Below are 25,845 nucleotides of genomic sequence, written 5' to 3'. Positions count from 1 at the left end.
CAACCATCTCATCCTCTGTTGTACCCTTCTACTCCCACCCTCAATCTTTCCCAGCATCAGGGTCTTTTCAAATGAGTCACCTCTTGGCATCAGGTGGCCAAAGTATTGAAGTTTCAGCTTCAACATCAGTCCCTCCAATGAACACCCAGGATTGATCTCCTTTAGGATGGACTGGTTGGATCTCCTTGCTGTCCAAGGGACTCTCAAGGGTCTTATCCAACACCACAGTTCAAAAGTATCAATTCTTCGGTGCTCAGCTTTCTTTATGGTCCAACTCTCACATTCATACATGACTACTGGAAAAACCATAACCTTGACTAGATGGACCTCTGTTGGCAAAGTAATGTCTCTGCTTTTGAATATGCTTTCTAGGTTGGTCATAACATTCCTTCCAAGGAGCAAGAGTCTTTTAATTTCATGGCTACAGTCACCATCTGCAGTGATTTTGGAGCCCCAAAATATAAAGTCAGCCACTGTTTCACCATCTATTTCCCATGAAGTGATGGGACCAGATGCCATGATCTTAGTTTTCTGAATGTTGAACTTTAAGCCAACTTTTTCACTCTCCTCTTTCACTTTCATCAAGAGGCTCTTTAGTTCTTCTTCACATTCTGCAATAAGGGTGGTGTCATCTGCATATCTGAGGTTATTGATATTTCTCCTGGAGATCTTTATTCTAGCTTGTGCTTCTTCCAGCCCAGCGTTTCTCATGATGTACTCTGCATATAAGTTAAATAAACAGGGTGACAATATACAGCCTGACGTACTCCTTTTCCTATTTGGAACCAGTCCATTGTTCCATGTCTGGCCCTAATTCTTGCTTCTTGAACTGCATACAGATTTCGCAGGAGGCAGGTCAGGTGGTCTGGTATTCCCATCTCTTTCAGAATTTTCCACAGTTTATTGTGATCCACACAGTCAAAGACTTTGGCATAGTCAACAAAGCAGAAGTAGATGTTTTCCTGGAACTCTCTTGCGTTTCCCATGATCCAGTGGATGTTGGCAATTTGATCTCTGGTTCCTCTGTCTTTTCTAAAACCAGCTTGAACAATCTGGAATTTCACGGTTCACATATTGCTGAAGCATGGCTTGGAGAATTTTGAGCATTACTTTGCTAGTGTGTGAGATGAGTGCAATTGTGCGGTAGTTTGAGCATTCTTTGGCATTGCCTTTCTTTGGGATTGGAATGAAAACTGACCTTTTCCAGTCCTGTGGCCACTGCTGAGTGTCCCTTCAAGTTAATGACAAATATACGAATGCAAGAAAATCAGAAGGAAAAGTATATCTAAGAAGCCAATCAGGCTCGTGCTTAAAAATAAAGATGAATTCTTATCAACCACCTTTAGATGTCGAAAGATACATTTGTTCATTTATTATTTAGTGTCTGCCAATTGCCTGGTGGGTTTTTCTGGTGGCTCAGATGGTACCATGAGAGACAATGGAGAAAAATCAAAAAGAAAGAAAACAAAAATACCCTCCCCCAAACACACACACACAGTTCTTTCCCTCATGAAATTTACTTTCTACTGAGGATTATTATAATCATTTCTTTCCAACTTTTCACAGCATTAGTCAAGTTGGACACTTGTTCAAAATGTTAATTTTTGTTCTTTCAATGATGACTATACTCTGCTTGGCAGAAATTCCCTTGATGTCAATAAAACATAATATTAATTATAGATATCAATTATTAAGGGCCTACTTCCAACAGACTGTGTTCAGTTTTATGTGTGTTAGCTTACCTGTCTCATGAATTTGATAAATATATATTGGTCACTGTTCTAGGTAACAGGAATAGAGTAGTGACAAAAACCTCTGCTGTCACGGATCTTATTAGAAAGAGAGAGAGAGTAAACAAACAGATAAATAGTGACATATGCTGGAAATGTTAAGTACCATAGAGAAAAATAACCCAGGGAAGACACATAAGAGTACATGAGGGTTGCAGTTTAAAGCAGCGTTGTCAGGGGATTATTTACCAAGATGATGACTTTTCGGAAAGGCTGAAAGAGATGAGTGCCAACAGACATCTGGGGAAGAAGATTCCAGGCTAGATGAACAGTGAAAGTTTCTACAGCAGGAGGATGGAGTCAGGCATGATGTCTGCTGCAGGGACGAGCAAGAGGAAAGTGGGTTTGGGGGTGGTGGAGGTGGTAGAGAAGGAGACTTCAAGTTGATTCTCAAACCGTGATGGACATTTAAATTGCCTGAAGCTCTTGATAAAATGTAGATTCTGAGCCAGTAGTTCTGGGTGGGTGGTTGAGATTCAGCTGGTGCTACACCTTTATAGACCCCACAACACAGGTAATAGGTCACCAATTATTGCAAGGATGATACCTCCTCAGAATGGGATGAGAAGCCAGGTGAGAGATTTGAACAGAATGACACAATCTGACATATTTTTAAAAGGATCTAGTACCTACTGCTCAGGAAAATAACTCTGGTGGAGCCAATATGAGAGCAAAGAGATTATTTAGAGGGCCACTCTGCAACTTCATGAATCAGAATCAAGAGCATGTCAGTGGGGCTGGAAGTTAGGACAGAACTAAAATCCCAGATTTAAAAGATTTTAAACCTGTATGCAGGTCAGGAAGCAACAGTTAGAACTGGACATGGAACAACAGACTGGTTCCAAATAGGAAAAGGAGTATGTTAAGGCTATATATTGTCACCCTGCTTATTTAACTTATATGCACAGTACATCATGAGAAATGCTGGGCTGGAAGAAGCACAAGCTGGAATTAAGATTGCTGGGAGAAATATCAATAAACTCAGACATGCAGATGACACCACCCTTATGGCAGAAAGTGAAGAACTAAGAGCCTCTTGGTGAAAGTGAAAGAGAAGAGTGAAAAAGTTGGCTTAAGCTCAACATTCAGAAAACTAAGATCATGGCATCTGGTCTCATCACTTCATGGGAAATAGATGGGGAAACAGTGCAAACAGTGGCTGACTTTATTTTTATGGGCTCCAAAATCACTGAAGATGGTGACCACAGCCACGAAATTAAAAGACTCTTGCTCCTTGGAAGGAAAGTTAAGACCAAACTAGACAGCATGTTAAAAAACAGAGACGTCACTTTGCCAACAAAGGCCCATACAGTCAAAACTATGGTTTTTCAGTAGTCATGTATGGATATGAGAGTTGGACTATAAGGAGGGCTGAGCACAGAAGAATTGATGCTTTTGAACTGTGGTTTTGGAGAAGACTCTTGAAAGTCCCTTGGACAGCAAGGAGATCCAACCAGTCCATCCTAGGGGAATTTGGTCCTGGATGTTCATTGGAAGGACTGATGTTAAAGCTGAAACTTCAATACTTTGGCCACCTGATGGAAAGAGCTGTCTCATTTGAAAGACCCTGATGTTGGGAAAGATTGAAGGCAGGAGGAGAAGGGGATGACAGAGGATGAGATGGTTAGATGGCATCACCAACTCAATGAATATGAGTTTGGGTAAACTCCAGGAGTTGGTGATGGACAGGGAGGCCTGGCGTGCTGTATTTCATGGTGTCGCAATGAGTCGGACACAACTGAGTGACTGAACTGAATACCACTGGCCCCCTGTTCAAGCACTTCTTTGTTTACTTAAACAATGGAGCTTAAATAAGCACAGACCACACCTATAGCCCCCATCTTATAACTAAGAAAACTGAAATTTGAAAAGGTTGTCATTATAGTATTTAGTGACAAAAGTGGCACTTACATAAAATTCTATTTATTCAAGATCTAAATAATTTTATATGCAGCAGTTGCCTTCTGATAGATTAAACAGAAAGCTCAAATAACCAAAACTTTCAAATTACTACCTAATTGCTATTGATAGTCATTTTAAGAGCATTTAGGTTTTATATTGGGTTAGTCAAAAAGTCCATTAGGGTTTTTCTGTAAACATCTCATGGAAAAACTCAAATGTACTTTTGGCCAACCCAATAATAATCCCTGGTATCTCTGGAATTATATTAAAGAAAGAAAATTATATTTACCATGATTTTAATGCTAAATGTTCTCCTCTGTAGCTAATAATCTGTAAAATTTATTCTCATTAAATAGTTCTTTTTAATTTTTCTGAGGTTTATTATAAAAATATTCAGACATATAAAAAAGAACTTAAAAGAATTGCACAGGAACATCCATACACCCAACACCTGAGATGTTACTTGTCTTTGTAACTTAGGAAACCTATTTTGGTCAAGGATTCATTTGATAAAAGTGCCAAAACTATGAACCTCTTCCCTTAAATATATATATACAAAAATATTTTTATTTTTCCAGTGGGGTTCATAGACCCATTGACGTGTAGGTTACGCAACACTGATATGCGCTGTATGCTTAGTCATTCAGTCATATCCGACTTTTTGCAACCCCATGGACTGTAGCCCACCAGGCTTCTCTGTCCACAGGATTCTCCAGGCAAGAATACTGGAGTGGATTGCCATGCCCTCCTCTAGCAGATTTTCCCAACCCAGGGATCGAACCAAGGTCTCCCGCATTGCAGATGGATTTTTTACCATCTGAACCACCAGGGAAGCCCTGACATAAGATAAGCCATTTACAAATCTGAATATGTTAACAAGTCAATACATCTTGACCTTATTGTGTTAAATAGCTATTACTATTTTAAACATTACTATGATGATTAGCCTTTAGTCACATAATGCCTGAACAAAATGAGAATCAAGGTGATGTGATTCCTTTCATCAGTTACCTCTGCCCTGAACGGTGCTTGTGGAGCAGAAAAATTGACTTCTGAAGGGTAATTTGCGAAGGAGTATGGTGCTATGACAAACCTAGATAGCATATGAAAAAGCAGACATCACTTCGTCAACAAAGGCCCATATAGTCAAAGCTATGGTTTTCAGTAGTCATGTATGGATGTGAGAGTTGGACCATAAGGAAAGCTGAGTGCCGAAGAGTTGATGCTTTTGAATTGTGGTGCTGGAGAAGACTCTTGAGAGTCCCTTGGACTGCAAGGAGATCAAACTAGTCAATCCTAAAGGAAATCAACCCTAGATATTCATTGGAAGGACTGATGCTGAAGTTGAAGCTCCAGTACTTTGGCCATCTGATGAGAAGTGGTGACTCACTGGAAAAGATTCTGATGCTGGGAAAGATTGAAGGCAGAAGGAGAAGAGGGTGGCAGAGGAAGAGATGGTTAGATAGCATCACTGAGTCAATGGACATGAATTTGAGCAAACTCCAGGAGACAGGGAAGGATAGAAAAGCTTAGCATGCTACAGTCCATGGGATTGCAAAGAGCTGGACACAACTTAGCAACTGAACAAAACAATAATGGTGCTGGAGAGCTATAGATGGAATGATCACAGTCCTACCATCTGGCATTGGCTCCTCAATCCAGCTGCCATAGTAACCTTATAAACAGAGAACATTAGAAATGACTTAGAGCCAGATTAATAAAATGAAGACTAGGATACTGTCTGGATAAAGGGTTCAAAAAGCCTAAGTATCATTCTCAGTTCTCTAGAATCAACATTCCAGGTGTTCTACTAAATTTACAACTCCAAGTATAGACATTGATTGTTATTTATTGTTTTCAGAGATAAGCATGATGTTATGGAATGTTTGATATTTTTTCACCAACAGAGTAGGTGATTTATAGTTATTATTTTATATTAAAATGAGCCTCTCCAAATCATTCTTTTATTGTCTTTCATGACACTGGGCAGTTGGTTCAGATATAGTGTAATATATGTGAAGCAGATATTCTAGCACTCTCTTCAGAAAACTGTACTGTTAAATGCTGGTTTGATTTAGTGATATAGATTCAGAGAGAGCTGTAGATTCATACAGGTATCCTAGTGAGTCAAGTAGTATACTTATAATGTTTTTCATATGATGCTAAGAAAATGTTCTTTTTATACAGGTACAAATATGAAAGGTATTCTCCTATCTCCAATTCCACTCTCAGTATCTCTCCATGTCTCCTGGATTCAAATAATTCATTATCAATTCCAGTTGTGGAAAAATCACAATCCAAAATAAATAATGGTAAGATGATTACTTTTTACTTGAGTAAACAAGTTATTTTTAAAGTCTTTATAGGTGATTTAGCATGTGGTATACGATTTTTACTGTCAAAAGCTTTACTAATTGAGATATTATAGTGCCATTAAAAAAAATCATAGAATATAAAGCTGAAGCTCCAATACTTTGGCCCCCTGATGTGAAGAGTCAACTCATTGGAAAAGACCCTGATGCTAGGAAAGATTGAGGGCAGGAGAAGTGGGGGCAACAGAGGATGAGGTAGTTGGATGGCACCATCAACTCAATGGACATGAGTTTGAGCAAACCCTGGGAGATAGTGAAGGCCAGGGAAGACTGGTGTGCTGCAGTTCATGGCATCGCAAAAAATCAGACAGAACTTAGTGATTGAACAACAAAAACAAAAGCAGTATATCATGAGATCTTAAGAAAATACTCAGAAAATCAAATATTATAGAAAGATGGTGCATTAATTGCTGATGACTGGGAAAGTTTACAGCAGTTCTAAATAATGTGTACTGTGAAACAGGGTAAAACAAGTTCAACATGTACAAATCTCATATAAAGTAAATTTATTTTTTCCCCAAACACAGTTTAATTTTTGTGTTCAGCCCCTTTTCATCAAAATGGCAAAAACGTGATGTCAATTTGTCCCTAATCTCGACCCACATTCCCAGGGGTAGCTTACATTCTAAGGAGCTTACATAATTTCCCTTTAGGGGGAAATTGTGGGAGGGGAGGTCTTGGTATTATCAGTCCTCTGTCAGCCTAAATATTTAAAATCCTTCTGGCCACAGTGTTTGTTCATACACGTCATCTTGGGGTCATCTTATGTCCACATTTGTGTCCTTTACAGCATAGCAGCTCTCTCTGATGCAAAAGTGACCATCATGGAAACATGAAATAATTCTAGTTTCCACAAAAGTTAGGGTTCAGGGAATTTTGTTAGCATATCCAGAGTTCCATGTGGCTGACCCACATTGCACAGCAAGGCTATGTGTGGGCCATGCTTGGGAGCATGAGAACCATCTCTTCTGTGTTATTCTAGGCATTGGAAGCCCCATGAAGAGGCAGGGGCAAGGATGCTTAGCAATACCGCATTTCGTCCTTGGGCTCTTGCTACCTCCCTGGCTCTACCTGTCCGTGGTGGCACAGGTTTCCTTACTTATGGAGTCCATGAATCTACCCACAGGTCTTTGCCATGTCTCTGGGATGCTGCACTGGTGGACACTCAAATCCTCTCTCCCCACAGACCTTCAGCATCAATAGGCTCAACCCTTCCTCTCCACTACCCTCATCTCTCTCCTACTCCTAGGCTGCAGAATCCACTTCTATAGAGGCAATGTGGAAGCCCTTCTTTTACATACTTGCTATCCATCAAAATCTTTTATCTATACCATAAAACCTTTTCACTCCCCTGACATCCTCATTGATGCTTTCCTTTGAGATGTCCTTTTCCTGGCAAATGACTCTGACTCTGAATGAGTCAGACTCAGAGAGGCTTGACTTTGAATGAAAGCAAGGATAGGAGAATTTAAAAAAAAAAAAACTGAAATATGAGGAGAAAAATGGGGGTGGTCATATACATGTAAAAAGTTTATCCTATCCTGCTGTATGAAAAGAAGGCATTCTAGAAGAAAAGGAAAGCATGAAAGATACATTTGGGAGAACATATATAAATCAATGAATGAAAACAGAGGGATTGTTTATTCAAGAATATAATGGATATTTGGACCATAAAAAAAGCTGAGTGCCGAATAATTGATGCTTTTGAACTCTGGTGCTGGAGAAGACTCTTGAGAGCCCATTGGACAGCAAGGAGACCAAACCAGTCAATTCTAAAAGCTATCAACTCTGAATGTTCACTGGAAGAACTGATGCTGAAGCTGAAGCTCCGATACTTTGGCCACCTGATGAGAAGAAATGACTCATTGGAAAAGATCTAATGCTCGGAAAGATTGAGGACAACAGAAGAAGGGGGCAAAAGAGGATGAAATGGCATCACCAACTCAATGGACATGAGTTTGAGCAAACTCTGGGAGATAATGAAGGAAAGGGAAGCCTGGTATGCTGCAGTCCACAGGATTGCAGAGTCAAGACATGACTTAGCCACTAAACAACAAACATTTAATTCAGTTTAATTCAGATCCACAAAAAGAAGCAAGGAGACAGACTAAAGGATTTAGACTTTGGTCTGTACATAAGGTACAGTCATTGAAGATATTTTGGGTTTGGTTTTGACACTCAAGGGAGAGACATGTTATAAATGACAATGGGTGTGTGTTTCTGTGCTGTCGTTTCCAACCCTTTGTGACTTCGTGGACTGTCGTCTGCCAGGATCCTCTGCCTTGGAATTTTCCAGGCAAGAATCCTGGAGTCGGCTGCCATTTGCTTCTCCAGGGGATCGTCCTCAAAAGCAATCAAACCTGCATCTCTTGTGTCACCTGCATTGGCAAGCAGTTTCTCTATCATTGTGCCACCCAGGAAGCCCATAAATGACAACACAACTAATATTTAAACCTTTCATATTAAAAAGAGAAATGTAGGGTTTAGGGGTGGGGGATGAAATTTTAATGTAAAGATACAAATTATTAGGCAGGTACAGAATATAAGACTCACAAATCAATGCTTTTCTTTCCTTTAAATGAAATCCTGTTCACTTAAAGTCATAGATATATAGAAACCTTAGATACAGTGGACACAAGCATATCCTAAAGTGGTTAGAGGAGCAAATAGAGGACTCATCTTGGGAGAATGACATTCTAACATGTATACTATCATGTAAGAATTGAATCGCCAGTCTATGTCTGACGCAGGATGCAGCATGCTTGGGGCTGGTGCATGGGGATGACCCAGAGAGATGTTATGGGGAGGGGAGGTGGGAGGGGGGTTCATGTTTGGGAACGCATGTAAGAATTAAAGATTTTAAAATTTAAAAAAATAAAAAACTAAAAAAAAAATGCTCTGCATGCAAACCCCATTTCCTGCAAATATTTTAGAGCAGAACTGTCTACCAGAACTTCTGTAGTGATGGGAATGTTCTATATGTATACTGTCCACTGGTGGCTCAGACGGTAAAGAATCTACCTGGAATGCAGGAGACACAGGTTTGATCCCTGGATCAGCAAGATCCCCTGGAGGAGAGCATGGCTACCCACTCCAGTATTGTTGCCTGGAGGATCCCATGAACAGATGAGCCTGACAGGCTACAGCTCATCGGTTGCAAAGAGTTGGACATAACTGAGTGACTAACACATACATACACACATAGTAACTATTAGCCCCACGTGACTATTGCATACTTAAAATATAGCCAGTGAGACTGAGGAATTGAATTTTTAATTTCATGTAATTTTAATTAATAAATTCCAGTGGCCACCTGTGACTTGTGGCCACCGTAATGGAAAGCCCAGAGCTAAAGTGTCTACACGTATCTACAAGACTCCTCTATCAACAACAATAGAATCCCTTAAAGTCAGGGCTGAAATTGACACTGGAATCAATGTTGAAAAAGGAGTCCCATTGTATTTTGGGGAGTGAAATAAAAATCCAGAGAAGTTAAGTGAAATATCCCTGGTCACTTGGCTACATTTCTAGGAGAGGCAAAATCAGAACTAAACGTCACATGATTGCACAGTAATCTTTTCTGTCACAAAGTCTGATTCATCCACACAAAAGCATTCACCCAAGTTCTTAATAACCCACACTTCGCTTTCAAAAATTACTTTAAAGTTACTAGAAGGGAAAATATCTCCTACCTCATAAGATTCTTAGGATAATTTGATTTGAAAATGTCTGCAAACCACTTAGCTCAGTGCTTGCCAGAAAGGGAGCTTCCAGAAGTGGTGATTGTTGGAGGTAGTTAATATTGTCACTTTTGTTAAAGTCACCTAACTGTATTTAATTACGATATGGGGAGTAATTATTCTACTTAACATGATCATATTAAGACATGACTTTTATGAAAGCATTTAAAATTTTTAGCTTTGACTTTCCATCAGAAGCTTCTCTCTTTTTGGAATTGTTGTACCACTAAAGCATGAAAGTGTCAGTCCCTCAGTCATATCTGACTCTTTGCAACCCCATGTAGCCTTCTGGACTCCACTGTGCATGAAATTCTCCAAGCAAGGATACTGGAGTGGAGAGCCATTCCCTACACCAGGGCATCTTCCAGACTCATGGATTGAACATGGGTCTCCTGCATTGCATTACAGGCAGATCCTTCACTATCTGAGCCACCAAGTATGGTTTTTAAGTTTTATATGAATTTGTTTCTGAAATTTGAGCCCTGAATACATCTGTTCACTATCAAACAATTTTAGTTTAGGCAATGCTGCTAAAATTTGAAGTATCACCCATATAAAATTTGAAATTCAGATAAACCTTCAGTTCAGCTCAGTTCAGTTGCTCAGTCGTGTCCGTCTCTTTGCGACCCCATGAATCGCAGCACGCCAGGCCTCCCTGTCCATCACCAACTCCCAGAGTTCACTCAGACTTGTGTCCATCGAGTCCATAATGCCATCCAGCCATCTCATTCTCTGTTGTTCCTTCTTCTCCTGCCCCCAATCCCTCCCAGCATCAAAGTATTTTCCAATGAGTCAACTCTCTGCATGAGGTAGCCAAAGTACTGGAGTTCAGCTTTAGCATCATTCCCCCAAAGAAATCCCAGGGCTGATCTCCTTCAGAATGGACTGGTTGGGTCTCCTTGCAGTCCAAGGGACTACTCAAGAGTCTTCTCCAACACCACAGTTCAAAACCTTGGTCACCAATAAAACTGCAAGTGATTTCTGTTGCAAAATAGAAAGTTTAAAGATTAAGGCAAGAAAAGTCTTTGTTCAAATTTTTCTATTTTTGTCCCAGATTGGATATTGTATGTTACTGAAGTCTAGGAATTCAAATAATGCAGTAGTAATATGAAATAAAAAGAAAGAAAATAAGAAATAAGAACAATAGATTTCCTTGGTCAGTTTCTGGAGGATTTACACTACCTAAAATATCTTGCTCCAACTCCTATCAATCAATTTATTGCTGATTTTACTCCTGCATTCTCATGCATCTTTAAGACAACTTGTAGATATACAGAATAAATGTTTAACTTCAATAGTGATTGAATTTCAATCCTCTTGTTTGCTTTCCTTTTAAGAATGTCAAGTTGATGCCAGCTCCTCCATGTGGGTTTACGTCTTCCTGGGAAACCTTCTTCGTGGATTTGGAGAAACTCCCATTCAGCCTCTAGGCATTGCCTACCTTGATGATTTTGCTAGCCAGGACAATGCGGCTTTCTATATTGGTAATTCCCACCTCATTCATCTTCCTGGGGTGCAGGATACCTGGTTTTCTCAACTCTATTCTCAACTAAATAGGATGCGGAAGATTTTATATTTCATATCTAACTCCTCTATTCAGATCACACTTTTCTGAAGTTCACACTGAGGGTTTGGATAGTGAAGAAACTTCAGTTAAAAGGACCTAATGCATTAGGGAAAGAATATCGGATTAAAAGAAATTATCTGTGAGCTCAACTTCTATAATGTATGACCTGTATCTTTATGGATACAGAAGGACAAGAGCCAGGCCTGAGCCACTCTTTTCTAGAATAGGTCCCAGTGCATAAAATAGTAGCTAAAATCACACACACACACACACAAAAAAAAAAAAAAAAAAGGTGTGTTCGGTCATTCAGTCACGTACAACTCTTTTCCACCCCATAGACTATATCCCACCAGACTCCTCTGTCTTGGGCTTTTCCAGACAAGAATACTGGAGTGGGTTGCCATTTCCTCCTCCAGGGGATCTTCCTGACTCAAAACAAAAATATAGCAATCCAAAGCCAGGTGAATCAAAGCAGCATTTGAGTGCCTCTTATGTTCTGAAAGCTAAATTTGTTCTCTGTTTCATACATTAGTCTTGGTTTCTGGTGGTTCTGATCTTCTGAGGGTTTCACCTTGAGAGACAGAAGGACAAGATTTAAATTCATTAAGGCAGTGGGGTGGGGGGCAGGTGGCACTGTGCCTGAATGGAGGAGCTTGGTGGGCCCCAGTCCATGGGGTCGCAAAGAGTCGGATATGATGAGCGATTTCACTCACTTAGCTATAGCTAGGTATAGCTCTGTCCTGGCTAGTCACACAGAATTCCAGAGGGTTCTGATGACAGCCAAGTATGCTATATGTAGTTAAAAACAGGGCACCTGTTCTAATGGGAAGCTGCAGCTCAGATCAGGATGTAGAACAGAAGCTCCATCACATGTGCTAGGCCATTACTCTGGGGACCAGAAGAAAGATTGTAGCCAGGAGATGCATACAGATGTCATCGTGTCCCTGTCCTGTCCAGGAGCTCAGAGGCTGCTCTTCTCCTTTGCCCTCTTTTCTATTCTGTAAAAGATCTGGTATGAGTTTCCCAGGTGGCTCAGTGTTAAGGAATTTGCTTGCCAACACAGGAGCCACAGGAGATGTGGGTTTGATCCCAGGTTCAGGAAGATTCTCTGGAGGAAGAAATGGCAACGCACTCCAGTATTTTTGCATAGGAAATCCTATGGACAGAGAAGCCTGGTGGGCTACAGTCCACGGGGTCATAAAAGAGTTGGATATGACTTAGTAACTGAACAAAAATAACAACAAAACTGAGGTGTCGAAAGTTTAAGAAAAGTGCCAAAGACCACAAGACTGAGCCCTTAGCCCAGATGTGGTTCTTCTTCCACTGCACAGTGTGACACTGTGGGGGCCCGCTGCTCAGCTGGACTGTTTGGTATGTCCTTCCTCCACCTACAGCCCATGGGGTCACAGAGAGTCAGACACTATTGAGCATACATGCATAGACGCAACTGCTATTTACTCCTCCAGTTAATCTCTCAGGGATATGTGCAATATGGTCTGTGATGAAATAAAAGGCAGATGGGTGATATTTTGCAAGGAAGAGCAGACTTGCTGGTTACTAGAAATGATGTCATTGAGGAGATCTGCTCCAGCTACCTGGAGCTGCCCAGGTGGGTCAGGAGCATTGCAGAGTGCACCTCTCCCCTCTCTCAAGCCAAGCTCCTTTGCTTGAGCTGCATAGTTACTGTGTTCACAGGTGGTCTCCTGGAAGCTCTAAACACAAGCTCTTTCCCATTAAGATGGAAGAAATAAATTTTAATGTCGAAACAAGTCTTATGGTCAATTAAACAACTGACCATAAAAGGTTTTTGAAAGACTGTCAGAACAGTATAATTCTGATTTTTATCACCAGGGGGAATCCAATCCAAATTTTAGGGGAGTAAAATTTGTTCCATTTGCCAAAATTAGCTGAATCTTAGTGTTGTTTTCTTACTAAAATGTAATTAATGCCTTAAAGATGCTCATTCTTCTTCCAACACTGAGAAGAAGTTATTTCCGGACTCAGTGAGGTTGAAAAGTTGACAAATTAAGCACCCTTAAGGGAAGAGTTGATGAAATATTTTCAGTGACTAACTGGATCTCATGCATGTTTCCTGTTTAAAAATTTATTAATCTATAAGAGCAAAGAAATGGTACTTTTGTATTTTGCAGGATGTGTGCAGACGGTTGCAATTATAGGACCAATCTTTGGCTTCCTGTTAGGCTCGTTATGTGCCAAACTGTATGTTGACATTGGCTTTGTAAATCTAGGTAAGGACATTTATTTCTATTTATTCATTTATTTTAGTTACTGTAATTTTTAATGGGAATAGTGTCCAAAATATCAAAATTTTTTTTTACAAAATGATAGATGGTAGTCTTTCATAAAATGAAAATAATCCTTGAAAACTTATTACTTATACAATTATCACACACCCTAATAAATGGAACATGAAAAATAGGTGGTGATTATAACCAGATGACCCATAGTTTGTTAATCAGTTGTATCATTTTCCACTTCTGGTTTCCCAGTTTAAAGGCATTCAAGCTTAGTTAAGACTAACAACTGTGGCTTCTTGTTGGCTTCAGGTGAATCAACATTTACTACAGTCACATCAATTAATAACATATTTCTGGACTTTGCAAAAAGGCCAACAATTGAAAGTCTCTGGCAAATAAAATTCCTTTCTTTAATGTACAAATCTTTTTTAGCTGAAGGAACGTTACAGTGAGACTAACTTTCCTTCTGGAGGAATGCTTGTGGAGAGAATAAATGAGGACTTCATCTCTCCATAGCTGTTAATTTATTTCTTTCTTTATAAGATGTAGGCCATAGACATAGACAGAAATTTTCTGTTTTTCTGAACAATTCCTAGAAAGCAGTTAAAATCAAGAAAACAAATTTTATTTTTAAAAATTTTGGAATTGCCTCGTCACTAGTGTATGTTACAAAGGATTATTATGTTACAATAGAATGCAAAACACTTGCGCTAGCTGTTCTTTTTTAATCAAATAACCGGAATAGGCATTCCAGGAATTTTGTTTGTTCATTTATTACTCCTCAAATTTATTTCATGTCTACTCTAACTCAAGTGATGTTCTACCAAAGTGAGCAAAATAGTTGATTCCTTGACTTCATGATGTTTAAAATCTGATCATGGCAACTGATATAGATAAGAAAGGGTTGGCATGATGAGAGGTACAGAGGAAAATTGTGAAAAGGAAGCCTTGAACATGCAGTGATAAACTAAATCAAACATTTCACTGAGTATAACATAGTGCCGATCAAGCTTAATTGTCAAAGGATTCTCATAGAGTGTAGTAGAGTTAGAGTATAATAGAATGTTTCACACGTTCTTATATATATATATATTTTTTAAACTGTATTTGCTTAAAATACATTTGTCAATGCTTACATTTCAAATAAGAAACAGTATTAAAAGTTTTATAATGAATAAATATTGATGTTTTAATTATTAAAACATATACAAATCTTGTATCAGACCTAGAATATCTCTGAAATATCACTAATCATCATTTAATAAATAACATTCTGAGTGGCTCAGATTAGATTTAGACGAGAGCATATAGGGTCTTTTTCTTTCAGCAAAATCCTAGACATTCAGTGTGTAAATCAGATGAAAATGGCACTCATGTGGAGAGGCAGCAGAAGGTTTTAAACCCTCCTAAATCTTTCTCACATGTTGCTTTCCTCCTGTCATAGGTCCTGGGGTCCCTCTGCAGAAGCCCAGAGCAGAGTGAGAACCCCTCCCAGACTCTAGATTCTATACTTTTAATCTAAGGAATGAAAGAGAAATAATTTTGCTCTGAAGACATCTTCTTTCCTTTAATAAGCAAGATCATAATAACTTCCAGTTCAGTTCAGTTGCTCAGTCATGTCTGACTCTTGTGACCCCATGAATTCCAGCACGCCAGGACTCCCTGTCCATCACCACCTCCCGGAGTTCAGCCAAACCCATGTCCATTGAGTCGGTGATGCCAACCAACCATCTCATCCTCTGTTGTCCCCTTCTCCTCCTGCCCTCAATCTTTCCCAACATCAGGGTCTTTTCAAATGAGTCAGCTCTTCACATCAGGTGGTCAAAGTATTGGAGTTTCAACTTCAGCATCAATCCTTCCAATGAAAACACAGGACTGATTTCCTTTAAGATGGACTGGTTGGATCTCCTTGCAGTCCAAGGGACTCTCAAGAGTCTTTTCCAACACAGTTCAAAAGCATCAATTCTTCAGCGCTCAGCTTTCTTTATAGTCCAACTCTCACATTCATACATGACCACTGGAAAAACCATAGCCTTGACTAGATGGACCTTTGTTGACAAAGTAATGTCTCTGCTTTTGAATATGCTGTCTAGGTTGGTCATAACTTTCCTTCCAAGGAGTAAGTGTCTTTTAATTTCATGGCTGCAATCACCATCTGCCGTGAATTTGGAGCCCAGAAAAATAAAGTCAACCACTGTTTCCACTGTTTCCCCATCTATTTGCCATGAAGTGATGGGACTGCATGCCATGGTCTTAGTTCTCTGAATGTTGAGTTTTAAGCCAATTTTTTCACTCTCCTCTTTCACCTTCATCAAGAGGCTCTTGGTTCTTCACGTTCTGCCATAAGGGTGGTATTATCTGCATATCTGAGGTTGTTGATATTTCTCCTGGCAATCTTGATTCCAGCTTGTGCTTCCTCCAGCCCAGCATTTCTCATGATGTACTCTGCATAGAAGTTAAATAAGCAGGGTGACAATATACAGACTTGACGTACTCCTTTTCCTATTTGGAACCAGTCTGTTCCATGTCCAGTTCTAACTGTTGCTTCCTGACTTGCATACAGGTTTCTCAAGAGGTAGGTCAGGTGGTCTGGTATTCCCATATCTTTCAGAATTTTCCACAGTTTATTGTGATCCACACAGTCAGAGGCTTTGGCATAGTCAATAAAGCAGAAATAGATGCTTTTCTGGAACTCTCTTGCTTTTTCCATGGGGCAATTTGATCTCTGGTTCCTCTGCCTTTTCTAAAACCAGCTTAAACATCTGGAAGTTCATGGTTCATGTACTGTTGAAGCCTGACTTGGGGAATTTTAAGCATTACTTTACTGACGTGTGAAATGCGTGCAACTGTGTGGTAGTTTGAGCATTCTTTGGCACTGCCTTTCTTTGGGGTTGGAATGAAAACTGACCTTTTCCAATCCTGTGGCCACTGCTGAGTTGTCCAAATTTGCTGGCATATTGAGTGCAGCACTTCCACAGCATCATCTTTCAGGATTTGAAATAGCTCCACTGGAATTCCATCACCTCTACTAGCTTTGTTTGTAGTGATGCTTCCGAAGGCCCATTTGACTTCACATTCCAAGATGTCTGGCTCTAGGTGAGTGATCACACCATCGTGATTATCTTGGTCATGAAGATCTTTTTTGCACAGTTCTTCTGTGTATTCTTGCCACCTCTTCTTAATCTTTTCTGCTTCTGTTAGGTCCCTACCATTTCCATCTTTTATTGAGCCCATTTTTACATGAAATGTTCCCTTGGTATCTTAAATTTTCTTGAAGAGATCTCTAGTCTTTCCCATTCTATTGTTTTCCTCTATTTCTTTGCACTGATCTTGAGGGAGGCTATCTTATCTCCCCTTGCCAATCTTTGGAACTCTGCATTCAAAAAGGTATATCTTTTCTTTTCTCCTTTGCTTTTTGCTTCTCTTCTTTTCATAGCTATTTGTAAGGCCTCCTCAGATAGCCATTTTGCTTTTTTGCATTTCTTTTTCTTGGGGATGGTCTTGATTCCTGTCTCCTGTACAATGTCACGAACCTCCGTCCATAGTTCATCAGGCACATGTTCAGATTATTTAAAAAGTTGTCATGTATGAATTGTTGTGTATTTTTATGATGCGATAGAGCTAATGCTAGGATTTTTAAGAGGCTTATTTAATATACTAGCTTTGCTGTATATTTCTCTAGCCACTCTTTCTCTTTTTCAGATCATATAACCATCACCCCAAAGGACCCACAGTGGGTGGGTGCCTGGTGGCTTGGCTATCTCATAGCAGGAAGCATCACTCTTCTGGCAGCTGTGCCTTTCTGGTGTTTACCAAGGACTCTTCCAAGACCCAGGAGCAGAGAGGACTCCAGTTCGTCCTCTGAGAAATCTAAGTTTATTATGGATGATCTCACAGACTACCAAACACCTCCTGGAGAAAAAGCAAAAATCATGGAAATGGCAAGAGGTAAGCCCAATTGTCTTTGGTTGTGAAGCACTTTCCATATTTCTGTTGAAATTTTAGAGGTGATCTATATACAATACTTCTCTCTCCACTTCATGTGTTCAGAAAAAAAATTTGAGAAACTGAACAGGAAGTAGGGCTTCTCATGTGGCACAGTGGTAAAGAATTTGTCTGCCAACGAAGGGGACGGAGGACACATCAGAGTTCAATCCCTGGATCAGTAAGCTCCCCTAGAGGCAGAAATGGCAACTCACTCCAGTATTCTTGACTGGGAAATTCCATGGACAGAGGAGCCTTTTGGGCTATAGTTCATAAAGTTGCAAAGAGTTGGATGCAACTGAGCTCAGGAAGCAGAAATGAAGACTATTAAAAGTCTTTACTGCCATCTCCACCCTTTTACCTCCTCCGTGTGGACCTTGCAAACAGCCCTCCTAGGAGGGTTGCTCCACATTAGTCTGTGTGATCAGAAAAGTGAACCTTCAGGGCTTGTGGCCATTTGACAGATAACATCCACCCCCTTGAGAATGCGCACCACTGCATGTGTCCTACCAGTGATCACAGGAGTGAGTGTAGGGCCAAAAGTCAGACATGTTCTAGTGAATTCCTTTCCTGCAGAAATGGGTGACCATGAGAAAGATTGGTCCCCTTCAACTGGCCCAGCAATGTTGACATTTACAGAAAATCTTCAAATTTCTATTTGGCTTGCATAAAAAGGAAGAAGAGAGAATGCCAAATCTCATTGTATCAATAATTAACTGGAGAAAAGTTTCATATTCTCTTCTCTGCTTCCATGACACAAGTTCAAAGGAGAGAGACCAGAAAACTCAAGTTTCTGATGTCTAGCCTATGACTTTCAGCTTGATGGGGAGGGAGTTTTCTTATACCTCATGTCTCTTACCACATCAGAGGAATCTGTTCTCATCTGACTGATTCTAATTTATAATCTAGATTTTATGCCTGTGGAAGTGAGCACCTAGGTCTGGATCTGAACCTGGCCAGATCTCAACTCTGTCTTGTGTCACTGGCTTAACATTCGGTGTGTGGGTGTTCCACTCTATAAACGCTCCTGGGAACCAGGACAACAAGACTCAACCATTCAGCTCTGAGGTTATGGCTGCATCTTCCACCAAGTGTGACACTGTCTTTAATTACTCCATGCTATTTTTGTCTTATAGATTTTCTGCCGTCACTGAAGAGTCTTTTTGGAAATCCAGTGTACTTCTTATATTTGTGTGCAAGCACCGTTCAGTTCAATTCTTTATTTGGCATGGTAACTTACAAACCGAAGTACATTGAGCAACAGTATGGGCAGTCAGCCTCTAAGGCCAACTTTGTTATTGGTATGCTTCTCTGTCCTTTCTGCTTTCCAATAGGTATTATCAACTCTGTGTCTTATTGATCCTTAGTCGTAAGTTGTTCTGATAGTTAGACTGAAAATAATTTATGACATTTTAGAAAGTAAGTGAAAAAATCTGGCAGAATAAGATATTTAGAGAGTCTGTGGTACAACTTTGTAGCAAAAAATTATTTAGAACAGTGTGTGAGTGACCATGAGCATACCATGCAGATTAAACGTGCATTTTGTTAGGAGATTGTTAATACTGGCTATCTGTCTTTCAAGTGTAGCTGAAACCTCATAACAGTGCCTCTTCTTCCTGAAGAGTTTCTAGGATTACAAAAGGTAAGTATTCAAACAGGTTAGAAAGTATGCATTGCAAAACAAAGTTTGTATTTGCTCAGGATTGAAAGACTTCTCTGACTCCTGACATTTGGGGTTGTTTAAAGGGACTGTGTTTCTAGCACAGCAGAACAACCATTTAAGAGGAAGATATTCAAAGGCAAAGAAAAATATGAAAAGATGAATGAAGAAGAACCAGAATCTCCAAATACATAACCACGGTCCTGCAAGCAACTATATACTTTGAAACCTGGACTGTGTGCTTAGTTGCTCAGTTGTGTCTGACTCTTTGAGACCTATGGACTGTAGCCCACCAGGCACTTCTGTCCATGGGGATTTTCCAGGCAAGAATACTGGAATGGGTTGCCATGCTCTCCTCCAGGGGATCTTCCCAACCCAGGGATCAAACCCAGCTCTCCCAAATTTCAGGTGGATTCTTTACCAGCTGAGCCAACAGGGATGCCCAAGAATACTGGAATGGGTAGCCTATCCCCTTTCCAGGAGATCTTCCTGACCCAGGAATTGAACTGGGGTCTTCTGCATTGCAGCTGGATTCTTTACCATCTGAGCTACCAGGGAAGCCCCAAAGTCCATGAAGATGTCATTTAATGCTTGCAAGGAGTCAGACACAACTGAGCAACTAACATAAGCATGAGATAACTAGGATAATTTCCTGAGTGGTATGATTTTACATTAGTAAGTGTAGGATACAGCAGAGTAAGGGAAGTGGGTAAATTATTTGACATCCCTAACACTTAATTAGAAAGGTGAAAACAAATGCACCACTGGGTTAAAATAAAGATGAGAAAAGACATGTGAAATGGATTGGAAATGCACATAACTCTCATTCAACATATGCTTTCTCCCTTTCTTCGTTTCTTTCCCACTCCTGGCTCTTTTCTCCTACAGCTTTTTCCTTTGGGTTGTGGGAGAATGACCCTTTCTGTGATAAAATATGAGAAAGGCCCAAAGAAGACACATTTCCATTCTACTCTCAGAGAAAACATTTGATATGACATGGATGAAAGAATAAATAGGAATTTCTCTAAAGTGTTCAAGGGCCAACTGATCCAGTGACAGTTTATTTTACTGTGTTTTCATATGTTGGTCACATTCTTTCTAAAGTCTAGAAATACTATCTCCTTATATTAATGACTTTTATTTTATAAATAAATGAAAGAAAGATAAAGATGTTTCAGATTCAGGGACTAGATAGTATATTGCAAAATGATTCTGCTTTTTTTTTTTTAATGGTATGAGCTTTAAAACAATTTCCATTGCAACTTCTACTGAAAGAAATTTAACTAGCAGGTGGATCTTTCATTTAAGCCTTTTTTTTAATCACTGTGAAGTTACATGGACATGATCTCTTCTTCCTCTTCTTATAACTCAGACTGCAATTATTTAATTATTTGGCTTAATTTCTTGAAATTTTTTGATTAAATAAAATAGTAACTAGTAGACAAGATATAACAATACTGACTGTAATTGACAAAAATGATTATCATTCTCAAGTTTTGGAGATGTTAAATAAGGAAAAATTAAAATAATCATTTGAGGAAAAATAATTAGAAAGCTTTATTTTGTGGCTAAGCTAGAATAGCAAATTTGGAACAGTAATATTATCATGTGTTCTAGAAATAAGTTACATTAAAAACTTGTGAGGTGATGGAAAACTATCTTAATTTGTGAGGAGGAAAAACTGTTATTATGCCCAAGAAGGATGGCTATGTTTACTTGTCTGCACCCAACAGATATATGAAAGTGTAGATTTTTACTTGCACTTTTCTCTCTTTATAAAATTCACATCTTAATATTTTGTCTTCTAATATTAGAGTGATGTTGTGAAGGTCCGTAATGTAACCAGAACTTTTACTTATCTGGGGAAAATCTCTAAAAATATCCTAAAGTACTAAAGAGCCTCATGATGAGGGTGAAGGAGGAGAGTGAAAAACATAGCTTAAAACTAAATATTAAAAAAAAAAAAAACTAAGAACATGGCATCCAGTCCCATCACTTCATAGCAAATAGGGAAAACATGGAAGCAGCAACAGATTTCCTCTTATTGGGCTCTAAAATTACTGCAGATGGTTACTTCAGCCAAAAAATTAGAAGATGATCACTTTTGGCAGGAAAGCTATGACAAACCTATACAGTGTGTTAAAATGCCAAGGCATCACTTTGCCAACAAAGGTCCATACCGTCAAGGCTATGGTCTTTCCAGTAGTCACGTACGAATGTGAGAGCTGGACCACCAAAGAATTAATACTTTTGAACTGTGGTGCTAGAGAAGACTCTTGAGAGTCTCTTTGAGAGCAAGAAGATCAAACCAGCCAATCTTAAAGGAAATCAACCCTGAATATTCTTTAGAAGGGCTGATGCTGAACCTCCAATGCTTTAGCCACCTGATGCAAACAACTGACTCATTAGGAAAGACCCTGATGCTGAGAAAGATTGAAGACAGCAGGAAAGAGGGAGACAGAGAACAAAATGGTTGAATGGCATCACCAATTCATTGGACATGAACTTGGGCAAACTCTGGGAGATGGTAAGGGACAGAGAAGCCTGGCGTGCTGCAGTCCATGGGTCGCAAAGAGTCGGACACAACTTGGTGACTGAACAACAAGCTCAGCCTTCCTGATATTTGGAAAAATGTAAATGCTGAATTCAAGAGAAAATGTATAAAATAAATTGAAACAAATTACCGATGCCAGCATAAATTATGGCTAATATTTCCATCTGAAATATTTGATTGTAAACATTTTAAGAGCAGCACAGTTTATGATGTGAGTGAAAAAAGTGTGCAATGAAGAAATCAGACTGAAATTTCTACCTCATTAAATGGCTCAAAAATACCTAAGATGAAAGAAAAGAAGCTTTGGGAGGTGAGAAGCGCATCTCATCTGCTTTTCAGGAACTTTGCCACTAAACTGGCCCTGCATGGATGAGGTACAGATCCTAGGGAACTTGAAAGGGAGAACCAAATTGACAATATATTTGAAAAATCCTACTAATCTTTTTTTGAATCATGTTATAATTTAGTCATCCTGAAACTGAGAAAGATATTCTGGAGAAATGGCTTTTATGCACATTTTAATAAAAATCCACCTATGTAAGAAACAAAGGATTCTATCATGAGCATAGTTCTTCCCTTGAAGGTTTGATTGAAGGGTCAGAGGTATGAACAAATAAGCTAATAGGCAATTGTGATAAGTACCAAGGCTGCCTCTAGGACCCCACAAAAGAGCTTCAGACTGAGGAAGAAAGGGGGTTCTGATGACCAAGTCATGCACCCTGGTATCAGATACATCCTCTGGAGGCATGATATGGTTGGTAGAGGATTTGATAGGTGCTCTAATTAGGGGAAACCCAGAATACTTTGGTGGAGGAGGAAATGGAAACCCACTCCAGTATTCTTACCTGGGAAATCTCAGGAACAGAGGAGCCTAGTGGACTGCAGTCAACAGGGTCACAAAGAGTCAGACACAACTGATCATGCATGCCTGCAGAGTACTCTAGATGAACAAGCATACCCTTGGAGTCAGAAAGAATTATCTGGGAGATGATGCTATCTGAATTAAGAGCAGAAGGATAGGGAGGTGTTTAAAGAAGAACGCACGAGAACAGGGATGGAGATTGGGAGGACACCATGTCAAAGATAGCAAGTATTCTTGAGCAGAGAGACCTACAAGCAAGAGAACACATTAAATCCTCTGCAAGTTTCAAGAGAACTCAAGCCTCTAAAAAAGAGGTCAGTCTAGAGAGGATATTCCTGATTATTAACAATCTGTTCTGAGGGAGAAATATCCCTAGAATTCCTTTATTCTCAGGCTATTCTAAGCCAGATGGAGTGCTGGGAAGTCAGTGGAATATAGCACAACATGTTGCTCAGGCCAAAGAGTGTATTTTGTACCATTGCTTCTGATGTCCCAGGCAAGATGGGTACTTTACAAAATAAATTTCTTTTTTATTAAAGTATAGTTGATTTTTAATATTGTGTTAGTTTCAGAGATTCTACAGCACAGAGATTCAGTTATACATTATATATATATATTCTTCAGATTCTATTTCCCTATAGGTTGTTATAAAATATTGAATATAGTTCCCTATGCTATACACTAGGTCTTGATTATCTATTTTATATATAGGAGTACATATATATTAATCCCAATCTCCTAATTTACCCCTCCCCCACTTTCCTTTTCCCTGTGGTAACCATAAATTAGTTTATATGTCTGTGAGCTTGTTTTGGAAATAAGTTCATTTGTATATTTTTTTTAATTCCACATACAAGTGATATTGAATGATATTTATCTTTCTCTGTCTGGCTTACTTCATTTAGTGTGATAATCTCTAGGTCTACCCATGTTGCTGCAAATGGCATTATTTTGTTCTTTTTGATGGTTGAGTAATAGTATTTCATTTCATTCATGAGTAATTTTGTTTCGTTCATGAGTAATAGTATTTCATGCCGAGAGAAATATCAATAACCTCAGATATGCAGATGACACCACCCTTATGGCAGAAAGTGAAGAAGAACTAAAGAGCTTCTTGATGAAAGTGAAAGTGGAGAGTGAAAAACTTGGCTTAAAGCACAACATTCAGAAAACTAAGATCATGGCATCCAGTCCCATCACTTCATGGCAAATAGATGGGGAAACAATGGAAACAATGGCTGATTTTATTTTGGGGGGCTCCAAAATCACTACAGATGGTGATTGCAGCCATGAAATTAAAAGACACTCCTTGGAAGGAAAGTTATGACCAACCTAGACAGCATATTCAAAAGCAGAGACATTACTTTGTCAACAAAGGTCCATCTAGTCAAGGCTATGGTTTTTCCAGTGGTCATGTATGGATTTGAGAGTTGGACTATAAAGAAAGCTGAGTGCCGAAGAATTGATGCATTTGAACTGTGGTGTTGGAGAAGACTCTTGAGAGTCCCTTGGACTGCAAGGAGATCCAACGAGCCCATGCTAAAGGAGATCAGTCCTGGGTGTTCATTGGAAGGACTGATGTTGAAGCTGAAACTCCAGTACTTTGGCCACCTAATGTGAAGAGCTGACTCATTTGAAAAGACCCTGATGCTGGGAAAGATTGAGGGCAGGAGGAGAAGGGGACAACAGAGGATGAGATGGTTGTATGACATCACCAACACAATGGACATGGGTTTGGGTGGACTCTGGGAGTTGGTGATGGACAGGGAGGCCTGGCGTGCTGCAATTCACGGGGTCACAAAGAGTCAGACATGACTGAGTGAACTGAACTGAATAGTATTTCATGGATTTTTTCTTTGTGTGTGTACATATGTATGTGTGTATATATATATTTTATATCGCATCTGTATATATTTATCCATTGATAGATAATTAGCTTGCTTCCATTTCTTGGCCATTGTAAATGGTGCTGCAGTGTATACTGGGGAGCAATGTATCTTTTAAAATTATGGTTTTCTCTGGATATATGCCCAGGAGTAGGGTCATATGGAAGATCTATTTTTAGATTTTAAGGAACCTATATATTGTTCTCCATCTTCCAGTTTACATTCTCGCCAACAGGGTAGGAGAGGTCCCTTTTCACCAGACCCCACTCCCCAGCATTTGTTATTTGATGATAGTCATTCTGACCAGTATGAGGTGGTACCTCATAGGAGTTTTGGTTTTCATTTCTCTGGTAGTTAGTGATGTGGAGCATATTTTCATGTGCTTTTTGGTCATCTGTATGTCTTCTTTAGAGAAATGTCTACTTAGACCTTCTGCTCATTTTTTGATTGGGTTGTTTAGAGGTTTTTGGTTTTTTTTTTTTTTTTTAATATTGAGCTGTATGAGCTGTTTGTCATAAACAGTAAAGTGAAAGTAGCTCAGTCGTGTCCGACTCTTTGCGATCCATGGAATTCTCCAGGCCAGAATACTGGAGTGGGTAGCCTTTCCCTTCTCCAGGGGATCTTCCCAACCCAGGGATCAAACCTAGGTCTCCTACATTGCAGGCAGAGTCTTTACAAGCTGAGCTACAAGTGAAGCCCGTTTGTCATAAGAAAGAATGAAATTTTGCCATTTGCAGCAACATAGATAAACTTGGAGGACATCATGCTAAAAAAGTGAAACCAGACAGAAAGACAAATATTGTATGATATCACTTATCTGTGGAATCTAAAAAATATAACAAAGTAGTGAATAAAATAAAAAAGAAGCAGACTCACAGATACAGAGAACCAACCAGTGGTTACCAGTGGGGAGAGGGAAGGGGATAGGAGCAATATAGAGATGCTGCTGCTGCTGCTGCTAAGTCCCTTCAGTCGTGTCCGACTCTGTGCGACCCTATAGACAGCAGCCCAACAGGGTCCTCTGTCCCTGGGATTCTCCAGGCAAGAACACTGGAGTGGGTTGCCATTTCCTTCTCCAATGCATGAAAGTGAAAAGGGAAAGTGAAGTCGCTCAGTCGTGTCCGACTCTTAGCGACCCCATGGACTGTAGCCTTCCAGGCTCCTCTGTCCATGGGATTCTCCAGGCAAGAGTACTAGAGTGGATTGCCATTGCCTTCTCCAAATATTGGACTTCCCTGGTGGCTCAGAGGTTAAAGTGTCTGCCTGGAAT

The 25,845-nt window shown here is 39.6% G+C and overlaps 1 protein-coding gene across 7 annotated transcripts in view; it reads left to right on the top strand.

Annotated features, from left to right (window-relative positions):
• SLCO1C1 (solute carrier organic anion transporter family member 1C1) overlaps nucleotides 1-25,845 on the top strand; it is an 82,882-nt gene that overhangs the window by 33,679 nt on the left and 23,358 nt on the right. For all 7 annotated transcript variants that reach the window (XM_060413335.1, XM_060413331.1, XM_060413330.1 and 4 more), the window contains 5 exons: nucleotides 5,880-6,004; nucleotides 11,142-11,288; nucleotides 13,522-13,620; nucleotides 17,332-17,577; nucleotides 18,750-18,914. In XM_060413335.1, the coding sequence (XP_060269318.1) occupies nucleotides 5,880-6,004; nucleotides 11,142-11,288; nucleotides 13,522-13,620; nucleotides 17,332-17,577; nucleotides 18,750-18,914 (782 nt within the window). The remainder of the gene's footprint in view (nucleotides 1-5,879; nucleotides 6,005-11,141; nucleotides 11,289-13,521; nucleotides 13,621-17,331; nucleotides 17,578-18,749; nucleotides 18,915-25,845) is intronic.

This window comes from Ovis aries, chromosome 3 (genome assembly GCF_016772045.2).
Source record: "Ovis aries strain OAR_USU_Benz2616 breed Rambouillet chromosome 3, ARS-UI_Ramb_v3.0, whole genome shotgun sequence".
NCBI classification, from domain to species: domain Eukaryota; kingdom Metazoa; phylum Chordata; class Mammalia; order Artiodactyla; family Bovidae; genus Ovis; species Ovis aries.
Note: the sequence above shows the minus strand (reverse complement) of the source record. Positions and strands in the feature narration are given on the sequence as shown.